The sequence below is a fragment of the Peromyscus eremicus genome, chromosome 9 (assembly GCF_949786415.1).
Source record: "Peromyscus eremicus chromosome 9, PerEre_H2_v1, whole genome shotgun sequence".
Lineage (NCBI taxonomy): Eukaryota > Metazoa > Chordata > Mammalia > Rodentia > Cricetidae > Peromyscus > Peromyscus eremicus.
The window spans coordinates 87,173,849-87,191,742 of record NC_081425.1 but is presented as its reverse complement, the minus strand read 5'-3'; the positions used below and the strand labels follow the sequence as shown (position 1 = coordinate 87,191,742).

Genomic DNA, 17,894 nt, shown 5'->3' with positions numbered 1-17,894 from the left:
GTACGGTCTTGTGGCTTAATTTTTACTTGTATAGCAGATACTTATTTTAGCTGGTGGATGTAAAAATGGTCTTTAGTGCAAATCATTAAAGGGAAGCTATGACCTACACTTTGTGTAAAATTTTACAAACATTGTTTTATGCACGTGTGAGAAGAAATAACTTGTAAGAGGTCAGACATTTTCCCTAATAGGGAGCAGAAACAAACATATTTTAGATTCCCCCCCCCCAGTATCTTAAAATATTATTATAGGCTATAACCAAAATAGAGCATTAAAACAAGACAACTTTATGGGTGTCATATCTCATGGCTGTTGAGAAGGTATCAACTCAGACATGAGGGGTGCGTTCAAGATGATGAGAGTCTATGGCATTGTTTTATTGCCCTAGTCACTGTAGGTTCTCAGCCCCTCCCTCCCTCCTCTCCTACCTCTGATGTTCCTTCCCTCCCTCCCTGTATACATACATCCTTCCTTTTCTTTTCTTTCTCTCCTTTTCTTTTTCCTCATTACCCACCACTTCTCTTCTCCTATATCTGTCTATATAGCCTAAGCCAGCCTAGAATTTGTAATCTCTCTGCCTCAACCTCCCAAGAGCTATCCATGGTTATAGGGATTATAGGCATGTGCCACCGAGCCCAGTTAGTGACCACTTTTGAGTGACAGAAGCTGATTCGGTAATCTGAATATTTAAGTCCTACTTGTTTTAAGTTTGGATAATTGAAGAATATTTTCCCTTGACAAATCCAAATCACTGGCTTCTGTTTTATTGAGTTGTAGCATTGTGTGAGCATGTGGCATGTATGTGTGTTTGTGCTCCTATGTGCACATATTGAAGTCAGAGGTCAACATCTAGTGTTTTCCTTGATTGTTCTCTGCACTGAGTCATGGTCTCTTTGTGAACCTGGAGCTCACCAACAAGGCTGATCTTGCTCGCTAGCAAGTTCCAAAGGCCTCCTGTCCCTGTCTCCCCAGCACTGGGATTACAGGTGTGTGCCACCATGCCTGTCATTTTAACACAGGTGCTAGGGACCCAAACTCAGGTCCTCATGCGTTTGTGGAAGGCACATTACCAGCTGAACCATCCTCTCCAGCACCACTCAGTTTCTAAGAAGACCTGATGGCTAAAGGTGATAAACCGGGATGGACCTGAGCAAACACTTTGCTGTAGTATTCCTCAGAGCTGGGGACATTGAGACTCTCCAGCAGTCGTTTCTCAGACTCACCAGGCCTTGGAGCAGAGCTTTTAGGTACTAGAAGTTATTCTATATTGTATTTGGTTACTTTGTCTCTACCTCAAAGGCAGTCCCTACATTTTGTGTTTCTGGAGGCTGTTTACTTGTGAAACAACCTATGTGTGTTTGAAAACTATAACAGATTGTTTAAAATGTGAGTCATTAGCAAATGTAACAGTATTCAGATTTCTAGAGAGTAAATACATCTCTACCTTCCAGAACTCTGGGGCTCTTACAACCTGTTGTCATTGAAGTTTTTTTTAAATCTTCCTTGCAGACCATGGCTTAAAGCTACTGTGTGTGTTCTTTCGGCATCTGCTTCCAGAGGGAATGTCCGTACACTGCACTCCCCAGTCCTCTGGTGTAGCTGTCACACCCACGTCATAGCCTTACAGACTTGCTGAAAACAAAAGATAAAATTCCTTCTCCCTAGATTCTTGAAGCCAAAGCATGTAACAGGCGAGGATCATGATGGCCATTGTCTGATTTTCAAGCTTAGTTTCCTCGTTCTCTCTGGCTTGATTTTGAACATCTTGTACTCACCCAAACCCAAACTCTACCTCTGTGCTTTTTATCTGTCCTCTGCTGTAGATCCTAATGTGTTCACCTATTCAAGTTTGTCTTGGATTTTTCTGCACTTATGAGTTTTGGGAATGAGTTTTGCTGCCCTTGAAGTAGATTTCTAATGTAGGAACCAGGTTATAAATAAGGACAGAATAAATAGATCCTTCCAGAGTAGCCATTTCCTTTTTTATTCTTCTTTTCCCTTTTGCATTTTGGGATGCCAGTAGCTAAAGAAAAAACAAGTTTATGATGAAAAGAAAAAAAAAACATTGCTAATTTAAGGAAATGATTGAAGTGAAAAATATTCTGTTCCACTGTTTACTAAACTTTAAACTCAGATGCATGTAGATTCAGAAGCCGCCTTCTGGGAATAAGCTTCCTGTTGGACTCATCTGATTTTTCCTCCATAGTATGTAATTCTTCAGCATCAGGCGGAGAGGTCCCATCTAACCTGATAAGGAGTTGCTAGTTGTGGCTATTGCTAAGTAGAGCCTCAGGAACTGACTTAGGAGCAAAACTGAAGGTTCATGGGAGACAGGCTCTTCTCTTTTTGCCCACACAGTTGAGACCTGAAATCTTACCAGGAGGTATTAGAAAAGTTGTGTCAAAGAGAGGAGAACTGCAAGTTATACTACTGTAATATACACACGTCCTTAGTCACGTAAGTACGATCATCTCAGACTCGGGAGATTTTTATATAGGAGGAGAAGGAAACTGAGTCTTCTCTTCACACTTAACACAGCTACATTCTTACAAAGATTGAATTTAGCACTGGGTGGCGGTGGTGAACGCCTTTAATCCCAGCACTCGGAGAAAGAACCAGGAGGATCTCTGTGAGTTCAAGGTCAGCCTGGTCTACAGAGCGAGATCCAGGAAAGGCTCCAAAGCCACACAGAGAAACTCTGTCTCAGAAAAAAAAAAAGTTTCCTAACTCTAAAAATGAGACATGTTCAAGGTTATTAAAAACTTGAAAAGTTACATAGACGATTATGATTAACACACTATACCCTAAAACATGGGAAAGGGTGTTAGTTAAGACAGTAATCAAGATGAGCTGGGGAGATAGCTCATTGGTAAAGTGGTTGCCTTGCAAGTATGAGAGCCTGAGTATGACCTCCAGAATCTACAGTTAAAAAAAAAAAAAAAAAAAAAAGCCAGGCATGATGGGGGCAGAATGGATCCCTCCTTCCTCCTCCTTTTCTGTTTTTCATAGCTCAGAACTGGAGCAAGTCAGTCAGTGAGGCTCCCAGTGTCTGTCTCCCAGAGCTTCCTTAACAAGCTGGACGAGGAGGAGTCACCAGTGGGACTTTGGAGGCTGCCAGGGTGAGATGAGGGGGCCCACCTTACAGGCTCTGGTGAAGACCTTCTTCCTAATTTGCAGATGGCCACCTTCTTTCTGTGCTCATATATGGGAGAGAGCAAGAGAGAAACAGAAAATTCTATTTTTTTTTTCTGATGAACACTACTGTGATCCCAAGGACCCTGTCCTCATAGCCTCATCTGACCTATTCCTACATCCCATATCCAAATTCTGTCACGTTAGAGGCTAGGGCATCATATAACTTCAATAAATAATTCCCTTCCTGAAACTAGAACTTATATCAAAGATTGAGAAATACTGATAGGCTGTATATAAAACACAAATGGTGGTTATCTTTGGATAGTAGGATATAGGAGATTTTCTTAAGTCTTAATTAATGGACAAAATGTTGCTTTTATAACTGAAAAAACACAATACTATTATTTTCAAAGGAAGATAAAACTCTGGACTGTAGGATTTCATAATAGTTTTGAAATTTTCAGATTTCACATTTATTTTGATGGGATTTTCCCGAGAATTAATGGAAATACCTATTGTGTTAAGCATTTGTTTCTGGACCCATAATAGAGCCCAATAAGTCATTGCCATCCTTCCTCTGTTTCTTCCTCTTTTATACAGTTACATTGTAGATAGTAATAACAATTGCTACTAAACTTACATGTAAGTTATACTCATCGTGCAACATAGAATAGGGAATCTACAGTGGCCACAGAAAAAGACAGGCACGTCTAGTTGTAATATTTTAAAACTGGGTTAATAAATGTAGGAACCATGTATTGTGTTGATATTTAATTTTTTAGGTTCTTTTTTAGAATTATTAAAGAACTATTGGCTCATTCTCATTAATGTTTCATGACAAATTTAACACTGATTAGTTGTGTCTTTGTAGTATAATGCAGGCAAATGGAGACATTGGAAATCTTAGGACAACTTTAGACATCTTGTCTCTCATCCTGGAAGCTTTGGGCAATGTTTTTTGTTGTGCTTAGTGGCTTGCCCTGTAAGAGCCCTCTATTCTGTACTTCCTCAAGCATCATTTCTTATTACGCATTCTCTTGTGTATAGAGTCTGTCACTGGATGTTTTTTCTCAATTAATCCCACATCTGAATGTAATATTTCTTGTTTTTCGGGTCTGTAAATCAATAGGTTAGAAATGGCTTGCAAGTTAGTCATGTTTTTGTCACGTAGGTACCTGACTGCTCGCCAAATAAATCACGATGTCGTGATATATTATTTCCAGTTGTTATAAATTTTCAATATTTATTGTATCAGTCATACAAAGTCAGGATTCAGTTATTTAATTTCACTTATGTCTGTATTTCAGATGAGAATCCCTCTCTCCATTAGTAAGTTTGAATTTCCTTCTCTCTTGGAGTCAAATTCCAAGCATGCCTGTAACAAGCAGCCACAGAATTCTAAACAGAAACAAGCAGGAACAAACTGCTTCTGTGTTTACAGGTGGACTAAACATGTACCCTGGTTAACTATATCCAAAATTACAACTTTTTTCACTGAAACAGGTATATATATAGATAGATAGGCTATTTTTGCCACTGTTGCTTAGTAACTTGGTTCCTGGACCTTAGTGAAACATGTCTATGTTACTCTCTGTATTGTGGACACGTGATGTTCATTGATCATTCAAGCATTTACCTGACAAGTGATCCTCAGACGTGAAAACACAAGCTCTTTTGGACCCCAGGCTAGTTCTGCAGCATGGCTAATGCCCCACTACCAGAGTTGCCATCTTAAATTCTATTTGGGCAACGATGAAATAAGAAAAAAAAAATCAAAACAAATCCTCCAACTTTCTTTCCCTTTTATCAACAGGACACAAAAATTGCTTCATTGGAGCGAAACATCCGGGACCTGGAGGATGAGATCCAGATGTTGAAAGCCAATGGCGTGCTCAACACAGAGGACCGTGAGGAGGAGATCAAACAAATTGAAGTGTATAAAAGCCACTCCAAGTTTATGAAGACCAAGGTAGGTCCCAGAGTCTCCGCCTCTCATGGCCTCGATTCGAGGAGAAAGTTATGGCTTACCTGCTTGCTTCTTCAAAGACCCACCCAGTCTGCCTTATGTCACATGACATACATGGATAGTGAAGAAGAACATGCGAAGATTTAAATTCAGAGTTAAAGGATCTAAAAGGCTGTCTGAGGAAATCTTTAGTGGAGTGTCTACTCTGCAAGGTTTGGGTTGGGTTCCCTTGTGTGTCTCTGTCTCTGGAGTTCACAGGTTTTTAGTCTCTTCCAGCTACCTGGACTTCTTTCTTTGAATTGCTGCTCTGCCTGTTTTTTGCCCATCGCTGGACAGTGCTGTCTCTGAAGATACTGTTCTCACAAGCTGTTAGCATATTTCAGTGCTATTAAGATATCCTAGTTTGCTTTTTTTTAATTTTTTTATTTTTTTTTAGGATACCATGGTTTTAGCAAAAGACAAATAATTTTAAGAAGCATCAGTGCTTCCGTTTAGTCTAATTATTCAATTTTTCTAAGCTGGAGTTTCTTTATTTGTGAAACGGGAATCAGAAAAGTAGCTTCCTCACTAAGCTGCTTTGGTATTCCCCAGAGATTACTCATTTAAAGCCGCCCGCCAGTCAGCCTTGCCTGGTCTCCAGAAAGCCCTCAGCAACTGGGCATGGCTGCCTGTGTTCTTGTTTCCTCTCTTGGTTACTCTTTAATATTTAGGAAGCATTATTAGAATAACCTGCTCTATTAGTTTATATCACTATTACCCATTCAAAGAACTGACTTCTGTTTGTCAGAATTTAACTTTGAGCTATATGTGGATTGAAGATCTGAAATGATCAGTTTTATATGCACATAACCATTAGGTTTATGAGTAGCCACAAATAGATCTTTTGAGACTTTGAGATGGTTTTTTAAATTTGTTTTGAAAATAGATTCTTCTGTCATACAATACGTTCCAATCACAGTTTCCCCTCCTTCCACGCCCCCTACCTCCCTTCTTCCACAGATCCACTCTCCCCCATTTTCCTTTTCAGAAAAGAGCAGGCCTCCAAAAGATGAGAACCAAACAGGACAAAACAAGGTACAATAAGACAAGGCAAAAGCCCTCACTGAGGGCTGGACAAGGCAACCCAATGGGACAAAGAGTCCCAAGAGCAGGCAAGAATCAGAGACACACTCACTTCCACTGTTAGGAGTCCCACAAAAGCACCAAGCTATTATCTATAACGTATACACAGATCTGGGGCAGACCCATGCAGGCCCGTTGGTTGCCACTTCAGTCTCTGTGAACCCATGTAAACCCTGCTTAGTTAATTCAGCAGGCCATGCTCTCCTGGTGTCCTCCATCCCTGCTGACTCCTACCACCTTTCCTCCCCATCTTCTGCTGGGTCCCCTGACCTCCAAGGGGAGGGGCCCAATGGAGATCTCCAATTTAGACTCTCTCTGCATAATTTCTGACTATTTTTCTATTTTTCTGATAAGCCATTTTGTTTCTGAAGGTAATCACCACTTGAACTGACTCAGGCCCATCTCTAGCTTGTCTTTGCTAGCAGAGAGGCTCTCGGGGAGGGCTTTTATCACCCGGCCACACTTCCTCTATAAAATGGGGCAGTACTGCCAGACTTAGAATGGCTCACAAGGATTAAATTGGAGTTAAAAAAGACAATGTAATTAAGGGCCTGGCTCAAAAAAGTACCTAACAATTGTAAACATTATTCTTGAAGAACTATAACCCAATTAATAATAGTGATGAAATACTGTTATTGTTGAACTGACTTGGAAAGTGAATACAAATAAGAATATGTTATACCTCATAAAAATGTTAGACTGATAAACATTAGCTAAATGTACTAGTAGGAGTCAATTTTTATGTTTTCTGGTTGAAAACATGTTCTTATTGGATTGGACCATAACATTTATTGCTTATTTCTTTATGGACGTTTCTTGATTCCCCTACTGTGAAGAGTAAGTAGGATTCCTACTTAAGCTGGGAATGCTACCTGCAGTAGTTTGGAGGGAAATACTTAAATTAGCTGTCGAGAAAGCCACGTACCCTCAGATTGATACTGACCTGGGAGGGTGGACCTGGGGTAGGTTGGGGGAGGGCCTCTGGAAATTCCTGTGACTCAAGTAGGTAGCACTGAAGACCTAAACTATTTTTATAAACCCAGCACCATAGCAAAACCAGCACAGCGTATTTTGGGAGAAGGTGGAAGACGACCTGTGAAAGAAACCAGCAGAGTTTTAGAATCTGAACTGGTGGGAAGCCAGGAGTGTCAGAGGGCCTTGGAAATCCCTGTGTCTAGCAAGTCCTTTGGCACATAAACATTGGCCTCAAGAGCCAAGGCTCCTTGAAAGACTTCCTGTCTTATGCAACCCTTCCTTGATGGAGACTCACATTTCTGCTCCACCTCCAAAGGCTTAGAGGATTCGGACTGTGAAACCCAAGTCTAAGAGGCCATCAGAAGCACTAGTTACTTTCAGTACATCATTAAACTTCTAAGAATGCAATGAGGCACATCGGTAATTGCTTTTCCAAAAAGCGATGGCCCTCTTTTCTGTAGAAGGCTTTATTCCCAACCTAAGACAGCTTTCATCTACTGATCTCAGGATTTCTGGGATAGCTCCTCTCTCTGTCTTCAGGGTTTATCAGGTGCCACTGTGCTGTTCTGGATCTCCCCTTCTATTCTGAATTTGTAACCCATTTTTATAAACCCCTGACAGATTACAAACCTCATAACCCACCGCATGATAATAAGCATGTCACTTTCTTGACACCAGGGGGATGTACCTGCAGTGAAAGCTGTTTGCCTTGGCTGAGTGTGTCTTTCAGGGTGTTGGCTGTGTCACAGTTTGAAGTGGGGGAAGAATTCTCAGACAGGGTGAAGTGTGTCTGATGTCTACATGGACTTCATATGAGGCAGGTGATGTAATTCCAATGGGTTTGTCTTCTGGCCATCACAGAGAAGCCTTCCCTGGCTTCAATCCTCATGGATGTTTGATTGCATCACTTTCCATTTTTATTGAGTTCATGGCTGTAAAAGAAGCAAAAGGCATATTTTTGGAAATATGTGAGGGTTTTTTTTTTTTTTACCCTATAAATGTATTCCCTTCAGAAAATCCTTTTTCAGTTATTGTCTGCATAAATATTTATTTAAAATTTACCTCATGGCAATGATAGTCTGAAAGCTATTTTGAAGAGCCTGCCTGTTTAATATTTATAGACTGAAGCATCTTTATTACCATCAGCCCATTTTTGTGGAAGAAAGTAGGTGTGTGTGTGTGTGTGTGTGTGTGTGTGTGTGTGTGTGTGTGTGTGTGTGTAGCCTGCCTCACACTTCCTGTTCCCTCTCTTCTGTGGATTAGGGGCTTTCATTCACAGTCCTTTCCCCATACCCTAGCCCCAGAATGGCATTCTGCTTGGGTGTTTGTGGTAGTTTTCACAGATGGGCTCGGGACAATCAGCAATGTCTTTGCTTAATGCATGCTGAGCTGACCACCTTCGGAGCTTTCCAGAGGAATGGGTTCATATGTGCACTGGCTGTATGCTGTGCCTCAGCTGAACAGACTATGATTTGGGTCCACGGCCCTGGTCCTGTGGGTCACAAAAGAGCTTAATTTTTAAAAAAATTATCATTTTAGGTAATCCTAATTCTGACCAGCTCTCTCTTTATTTACATTCCGTTCTTGTCAGTCCTCGGGAGAAAGAACTCTTGGTTCTGTTCCACACAGAAGTGAAAGTGGGTTCAGGATTCTAACCTCAGGAGTGCTGGGCAGTCGGTACAGTGCTCACCCGGGCAGTGTTCACTAGGCTCACATTCCCATCAGGAAGCCACAGGCAGTCTCCCCGGAAGCCTTTGAGTCCTTCTCAGGACCATTTTCTCTTCAACCTTCTGTCAGTCCTTTCAATTTGGTAAGCTAGGAAATGGGTTCCCGATGCCATAAGATTTCTTGCTAGTGGTTTGCCTTCCATATTTTGGTTTTCCATCTGTACATACTGCAGTAGTTATTTTTCTGGTTGTTGTGAGAAAAACCCTGTGACAAAATCATCTAAGTGGGAACGGCTTCTTCGATTGTCAATTTCAGAGTGTGCTCCATCATTGCAAGGAGGTCGAGGCAGTAGGGATTTGAAGAGCTAGTCACCTCTTCAGTGGAGAGCAGAGAGAGAACGAGTCCATGCGTGCTTGTGATTTTTCCCACTCTCACACCGTTCAGAACCACCTCCTAGGGAAAGGTGCTGTCCAACATGGGCTAGTCCTCCCACATCAGTAAGCCCAATGAAGAAAATCTCTCACAGGCATGCCAATAGGCCAACCTAGGCTAGACAGTTCCTCATTCAGAATCCCTTCCTAGGTGATTCTACAATGTTTCAAGCTGCCAATCAAACCTAATTGTCACATCTATCTTTCTGGTGAGTGTTGCAACCCAAACGAACCCTTCTGAAAGTAGAAGTCTCACTCCAGGTGCCATATATAGTACCACTCACCGTCTCCCTCAAAGCACCACCGTGCTCATGCTCAGGTGCTGCCTGAGTGACTTAGGTGTTGCTTATGCCATTTTTGTTGTTGCTGAAAACAACAAAATGCTGAATGAAATATATATTAAAAGCATTAAAATATATGAGCTGTTAAGGACTCTCAAGGGCTAAAACTAAGCTATCGTGTAATTTGCCTTGTAGGTAGAGAAGAAGTTATTTATTCATGTTGCCATTCATTAGGTGGGTAGACTTGAGCTTTGGTTTTCACAGCCACAAGCACATTGGAGAAAGGTGACTGGTTGGGCTAGTTCAGATGAAGTATGTTACAGGAATGTTACTACCAGCACAACGTTAAACCTGGGATCCCAGATATCTACACTCTCAGTGGAAGGAGAAACCAAAAGTAACCCTCCTACTCCATGCATCTCCACATTTTCTAAGGGACTCCAGGAAAAATGGTCTGTTTTGAAATTTTGAGCCCAAAGAAAATTGAACAAGATTTTTTTTCCCTCTGAGACATGGTTGGATCACGTGTGGATACACTGTGTGAGCTGGTCCAGAACTTTCAGGTAGGGAGCAGGCTTAAAGGATCCTGGGTTGGGAGTATCTCAGGTGCTGGCATAAACAAATGGTCTGAATGATCACATGACTGGTGCCAGTCTCAAGTATCTCTCCAAAGTTCCCTTCCTTTTTTTTTTTTTTTAAATCATACAATCTGCAAGAAAAACAACAGAAAAAGGGAAACAATAGAATCAGAAATTATGACACAGCCTGTGAAGTAAGTGTGCTCTTTACATTTAAATAAAGGAAATGATTGAAATCTAAAGAATGATCAATCAAGAGACTCTAAAAATACCAAGCAGTTTTTGTGATAACCAAATAAAATACCTAGAAACAGGAGATTATAAAAACAGAAATTGAAAAGTGTAGTCAGCAGTTTAAACATTTGATCTGCCATAGCAGAAGGGAGATTTAATAAGCTAGGAAACAGAGCAGAAGAAATTAAATAAGAGAGAGAAAAAGACTGGAGAAAAATAGTATCTAATAAGGTCTCCTTTGAGCCTCATTAGAGCTCTCATAGTGGGAGAGAGATGTGTGTGTGTGTGTGTGTGTGTGTATGTGTGTATGTGTGTAAGTGTGCATATGTGTGTGTGTGTGTGTGTGTGTGTGTGTGTGTGTGTGTGTGTGTGTGTGTGTGTTAGGGGGAATCACTATTAGTAGCCATTCTGGACGAGGTGAAGGTTTAAGATTTCCCAAAACTGATGGTAACTGTAGGTCCAAACTAAATAAGCAGGGTGCATACAGAGAAACCTCTATGTATGTATGCATCAAGGTAGAAGTACATCATCCCAGAGGCAAAGAAAAGTCCTTAACAAACAGCTAGAATATTTGTCCAAAAGTTATTTATGAATGGCTAAGAAATCTATGCCAGCATGTAAAGACTTATGTATTTACCATTAGTCATTGGAGACATGCAAATTGCAGTGAGGTACGACTTGACACTCACCAGAATGTTTAAATTAAAAGACAGGTAATAATAGGTGTATAGCCGGAAGTTTCTCTCCCGCCTGCCTTTTCCCAAATACCCGGCAGCAGCTTCTTAAATAATTGACTCAGAGGCTTAATATTACTTATAAATGCTCAGAAGGTAGCTCAGACTTATTACTAACTAGCCCTTACACTTAAATTAAACCATAATTCTTATCTGTGTTTAGCCACGTGGCTTGGTACCTTTTCTCAGTCCAACATTCTCATCTTGCTTCCTCTGCATCTGGCTGGTGACTCCTGACTCCACCTTTCCATTTCCCAGAATTCTCCTAGTCTGGTTGCCCACCTATACTTCCTGCCTGGCTACTGGCCAATCAGCATTTTAGTTAACCATTTGAGTGACAAACCTTTATAGTGTACAAGAGCATTATCCCACTACATTTCCCCCCCTTTTTTTTTTGTCTAATTAAAAGGAAGATTTTTACCTTAATATAGTAAAACAAAAACAGTTGTTAAGAATTACAGTAACAATATCCAATCCATTTGTATTTGACAAAATTAGAGAAAATATTTGGTGAGTCTAAAGTTTTGTATCTAATTTATTTTCTATTATAACTAAGGAAAACTATAACTATTTAGTCTTCAACTCCATCAGAGTTGATATAATTTTAGACCCCAGAAAGATATAATGTTACCTAATGACAGGGACATCAGGCTGTCTGGATAGTCACCCAGAGTTCCTCTGCAATATTACCTTAACTGTCCCTTGTTGATCTACATTCATTAGTCCAATGTCTGCCTTTGCTACACCTTCTGAATACTCCAGAAGGGAGGGGCATTCTTTTGGGGTTATTCTTAGAAAAAATATTGTTTCTAGGAATGCCCTGTTTACAGTCCCTTCTTAGGTGACCTTGTTTATGGCAATTGAAATACCTGACATTTTGATTTTTTTCAAACTTCTGGAAATCACCTCTTCTATTTAAGCATCATCATGGTTATGAGATTCAATATGGACTATATCTTGGATCCATTCCTCTAATGGTGCTGATCTTGCCTTTAATGGCCTAATTACACTTTTGCATTGTGCATTCAAATTTTCAAAAGCCAGAGATTCAATAATTATTTGTCTAGCTTCTCAATTTGTTATCATTCTATTTACTGCTGAAGTCAGTCTTTGTAAGAAATCAGTGAAGGTTTCTTTTGGGCCTGCATAACTTTATTAAATAATTCAATTTTCTTTCCTATGTCTTCAATTCTGTCCCAAGTGTTTAAGGCTGCTATGTAGCATATAGCCAGGGTGTAGGCATCATATAGAGATTGCCTTTGTACGTTAGCATAATTGCCCTCTCCAAGAAGTAGGTCTTGGGAGATTTCCATACCTCTAGCCCTACTTTGTTGTTCAATGGTCTTAGCCTCATTTTTCCACTAGGTCATCCATTGTAATTGAGGAGCAGCCTCCAAAACTGCTGTACCCAAATCTCTCCAGTCTTGAGGGATAATTCTATTACAAGTTGACCATGAGTTTAACATCTGCTTCACAAAAGGTGAATGCATGCCATATGAGACTATCACTTCCTTGAATCTCCTCAAATCTAACATTTGCACAGGAGTCCAATCAGCTTGTACGCAATCTGAGTGATATGTATCATTTGGCAGTTCCTGTAAGGTTACTAGATTAATTAAGGTTGGCAGTTTGAAAGTCTTAGGCTGTTTCTCTGTAATCTTATAATGCAATGTTGAGATTGGTTCTCCTTTAAATTCCTTTATCTGGGTCTGAGTGTCTCTATGGTCTGTTTTTAACAAGTTTTTCTAAAACTTTTATCTTGGCACTCATATTGACCAGCTTTTTTAATAATAAAACAAAAATGATCAAACAAAAAGTATTTATGACTGACATTACATAAATCTCATCTACATTAATTATCCTCTCTTTTAATTGCTCCATTTTCAAACCTTCTAGTGTATTATCAGAGACATAACTCCCTCCATTGTAATAATGTTTCCCATTTTTTAATGTGGGGAAAAACTCTGTCTTTTTTTTTAAACTAATTCCCTCTTTTAATAAATCCCAATTGACTCATCAAATCTGCTGACAATGACCATTCATATGCTAATGAAGAGAGGCAGTTACCTAGTGTGGACGGGTCCAGGGAAAACCATAATCCACCAGGAGAGGGAAGGAGCCACAGAGCCAGCCTTCTGCATGGAGCAGCATGTGAAAGCAGCTGACTCTTGCTAACTCCGGCCAACTCCTTAGCCAGTGGGGTAGTGACTCTGGTGGCATGTCACTCTGGCCTGAGCCAGTGGCTGCAAAGCCCCAGGCAAGTGGCTTTTTCATGAATTTGTGCCCCCAAGTTGGGTGCCATAGCTTTAAGTGGGTTCCTGGAAGAAGTCAGGTTTTGATGTTGCTGGTGGGAAAGAATGGTGTCACAGACTGTAAAGTTTCCTTAGCCCAGCATGGTGGGAGGAAGAGGCAGGAGGATCAGGAGTTCAGTCATCCTCTGCAGCACTGTGGATCTGAAGATAAGCAGAGCTGTGGGAGATACTGTCTTAAACAACAGCAAAAAGTACATCCACCACCAATTTCCTCAAAATACTAAACATTTTGTTACCTTGTAGCTCAACAATTTTGTTCCTGGTGTACATTCACGAAGTGGAAATTATGTCTACAGAATCCTGTACATAAACGTTCTTAGTGCCGTTGTTCAGAATAGTCGAAATGTAGATATATCTAAGTTTCCACTGCCTAGTAAGTGGATAAGTAACATGCACAATAATCACATGGTAGAGTCTTATTATGTGATAGAGATGAATGAGGTGCTACAACAGAGTAATTCTCGTAAGCAGGATGCTATGTGAAAGGAGCACCCAGTCGTTAATCACATGTTTTATTGCAGTCACACGAAGTGTGCAGGACATGACAATGCCCAGGGACAGAAAAGGAGTCCGTGGCTGCATAGAGCTGAGAACAGGAGGTGGAAAACAGAGTGGCTTCTTCTGGGTTATTTTTATCTCTGAGTTGCAGACGTTCTGAGGTTAGTTTGTGATGGTAGTTGCATAACTATAGTAAATGGTAAGTTATGCATGGTGTGGCTAGTAAGTAGGGGGAAGCCCTTGCCTTTAGGGGCATGAATATGGAGTGATAGCCTGGCTTCTCAGTGCTTTCTGGTGGCCAGAAGACCGCTGAATGACATTCACTATTCCCAGAGTCAGGAACTCTCTTTTTAAAATTCTCCCCCCACCCCATAGCGTGCATGCATGTGCTACAGTATTCCTGCAGAGGAAAGAGGACAACCTGCAGGAATTGGTTCTCTTCTATTATTACCCAGGGATTGAACTAAAGTTGCCATGCTTGGTGACAGGTCTCTTTACCCTATAATAAGTATCTCTAAACTAAAAATTATTTTAGCATTAAGTAATAATATTCAAGAAAATAATAGAATTGGTTTTTTTTTAAAATAAAACCCCACTAAAGCCAGAAAGTTTCATTTTTCTGAATTTTTCATTTGTTTTCTTCTTTCTTTCTCTTCCTTCCTTTCTTTCTTTTTTAATCTCTCCTCCTTCTCCTCCTCCTCCTCCTCCTCCTCCTCCTCCTCCTCCTCCTCCTCCTCCTTCTCCTCTTTCTTTATCGTCGTCCTCCTCCTTCTCCTCCTCTTCCTCCTCCTTCTTGAGATATGATTTTGCTCTGTAGCCTAGACTGGCCTCAAAGTTATATTTCTCCGGCTTTAGCCTCTAAAGCTGTTTTTAAAAGAATTTATTCCTTATATCCAACTATAGCTTCTTACCCTCTGGGGAGGTTTTCCCTGCTTCCCTCCTCTCCCTCTTCTCAGAGTCTGGTCACCACTAACAGACTCCCAGCTCACATGACATCAACTTTTCCACATTTCACGTGCAGGTGGGACCATGTGTCATTTGTCCTTCTGTGCCTGACAAGCTTTATTTTTTTGTATGTGTGGCTGAATATATTTTATATGTATATTTTGTCCCATTTTCTTTATTCATTATTCCCTGGGCACTCAGGGTGCTTCTCTTTCCTGGCTAATATGAATAGTGCTTCCATATACTTTGGAAATGCAAATGTCTCCTCAATATACTAACTTTGTCTAGCTATATGCCTCACATTGAGGTTGCAGGACCATATGAGCATTGTATTTTTTATTTTTCTGAGGAGTTTTATACTGTTGTCCATACTCACTGCATGGACTTGTGTTCCCACCAGCAGTGGGAAGGGTTCCCTCTCTTCCTTACCGGCTGTACATTGCATCTTTCTGGAAGTTAGTGGTGTTGAACAAGTTCCACACACTTGGCCGTTTCTCCTGTCTGTCTTTGAACATTATCTTCTTCAGTCTATGCCACTTTAAAGTGTTGACTGGTTGTTCTTTCTATTTAGCGGTGTTTTGGATATTAACAATGTGTCCGATGTACAGTTATGTGCTTCTGTGTTCCTTAATTTGGGGATGAGTCCAAAAGTTGTGTGTGGTGGTGCATGCCTGCAATCCCAGCAGGCAAGAGAATTACAAGTTTGAGGCTGGCCTCGGTTACACGAGGACCTGTCTCAAAACACAAAACAAAATCAGAATGAGTAATAGGCAAAGGTGTTGGTAAGTGTGTGAGGAAATCAGAACAAGTGTGGACTGTGTAGAAGTGATTATGCCCAGGACTGGAGAGGTGGCTCAGTGCCTGAGGTCACTCCACGCTTTGCCGATGACCAGAATTGGGTTCCCAGCCTTCACATCAGGTGGGTCATACGTGTTTTTAACTCCAAAACCAGGGGATCTGACACCTTTTTCTGGCCTCTATAGGTACCCACATGCATGTATGCTAACACACACACACACACACACACACACACACACACACACAAATCTTTTTTTTAAAAAAGTAATATCCCACTCTGTTCCTGGTCCAGCTGGGACCTCCTGCTCCCCTAAGCTCTCTTTCCCCCCAAACCTTGCCCTCCATTACCCCCCCTCACCCCCAGTTTGCTCATGTAGATTTCATCCATTTCTCGTCACTGGGCGATCTCTGTGTCTTTCTTAGGGTCCTCTTTACTAGGTAGCCTCCCTGGAGTTGTAAGTTTCAGTCTGGTTATCCTTTGCTTTACATCTAGTATCCACTTATGAGTGAGTACATACCATGTTTGTCTTTCTGATTCTGGGTTACCTCACTCAGGATGATATTTTCTAGTTCCATCCATTTGCCTGCAAACCTCATGATGTCATTGTTTTTCTCTGCTGAGTAGTACTCCACTGTGTATATGTACCACATTTTATTTATTCATTCTTCAGTTGAAGGGCATCTAGGTTGTTTCCAGGTTCTGGCTATTACAAATAATGCTGCTGTGAACATAGTTGAGCATGTGTCCTTGTGGTATGATTGAGCATTCCTTGGGTATATGCCCAAGAGTGGTATAGCTAGGTCTTGAGGGAGGTGATTCCCAATTTTCTAAGAAAGCACCATATTGATTTCCAAAGTGGCTGTACAAGTTTGCATTCCCACCAACAGTGTAGGAGTGTTCGCCTTGCTCCACATCCTCTCCAACATAAGCTGTCTTCAGAGACCTTGCCTTGGAGGAGGTGGGAATGGAGGTGTGGATTGGGGGGGAAGGCTGTGGGGTGGGAGGAGGGAGGACACGGGAATCTGTGGCTGATATGTGACATTAAGTTAATTATAAAATAAAAATATTTTTAAAAAAAGTAATGTCATTAAAATCAAAGCATGACAGAACTAAATGACATAATAGTATCTGTCTAGAGTCTGGTGATTGTATCTGAGCTGAAGAGCCTCATGTTATTCAGGAAGAAGATAAACATAATATTGAAGATGATACATTAAAAAGATAAATTTTATAATTTTAGAGTGGCAACCTAAAGATTAAAATAAATTAAGTAAAATTAATATAAATCTAATTATAACTTGTAAATTGATGGCAAAAAAATTAGTAATGGAAAAAAGTCATTCCAAACAAGGCAGAAAGAGAAACCAAATAAAAAAAGAAAGAAAGGATAGCATAGAGAGAAATCCTGGGTGGTGCACTGAAATAAAATAATGTGGCTGTGATAAATATTCCACTTGATCTTTGCAGACAGAATAAAAGGATGTGGATATTGCTGTTTACAAAGTGGAAAGAAAAGCACAGGGCTGAAGAGACATGGAAGGTTTGGAGAAATGCCTCAATGGGCAATGGTGCTTGCTGTATAAGCACAGATACCCGGGTTAGGATTAGGATCCTAGCACCTTATAAATGGCGGGATGTGATTGTGCATCTACTGAGTACTGTGCAGTGGAGACATGAGGATCATTAGGACTAGCTGGCTGCCAGCTAATCCCAAGGTTTGGTGAGAGGCTCTGTCTCAAGAGTAAGGCAGAGTGTTAGGGCAAGCCATCCAACATCCTACACTCCCCACCCCCTCTTACACACACACACCACCACCATTACCACCGCCGCCACCACCACCACCACCACCACCACCACCACCACCACCACCACCACATCATACACCACGCCACACTCCCACACAAAGTAACACTGAAAATGAAAATGGGCAAACTAGTCAAATACTCGCCATAAAAGCTGCTCTAGTCTTCAAGGCAAAGAAATCATTTCTGAAGTTAAAATAATTGACAGGGCCGGGCAGTGGTGGCGCACGCCTTTAATCCCAGCACTCGGGAGGCAGAGCCAGGCGGATCTCTGTGAGTTCGAGGCCAGCCTGGGCTACCAAGTGAGTTCCAGGAAAGGCGCAAAGCTACGCAGAGAAACCCTGTCTCGAAAAACCAAAAAAAAAAATAAAAAAAAAAAAATAAAAAATTGACAGAAGTACAAGAAGCAATTGA

General features: G+C 40.9%; 1 protein-coding gene across 1 annotated transcript in view; it reads left to right on the top strand.

The window, feature by feature from the left end:
• The window catches only part of Erc2 (ELKS/RAB6-interacting/CAST family member 2), a 690,578-nt gene that overhangs the window by 258,953 nt on the left and 413,731 nt on the right, over positions 1-17,894 (top strand). The window contains exon 5 of the mRNA XM_059273131.1: positions 4,949-5,104. Within this exon, the coding sequence (XP_059129114.1) occupies positions 4,949-5,104 (156 nt within the window). The remainder of the gene's footprint in view (positions 1-4,948; positions 5,105-17,894) is intronic.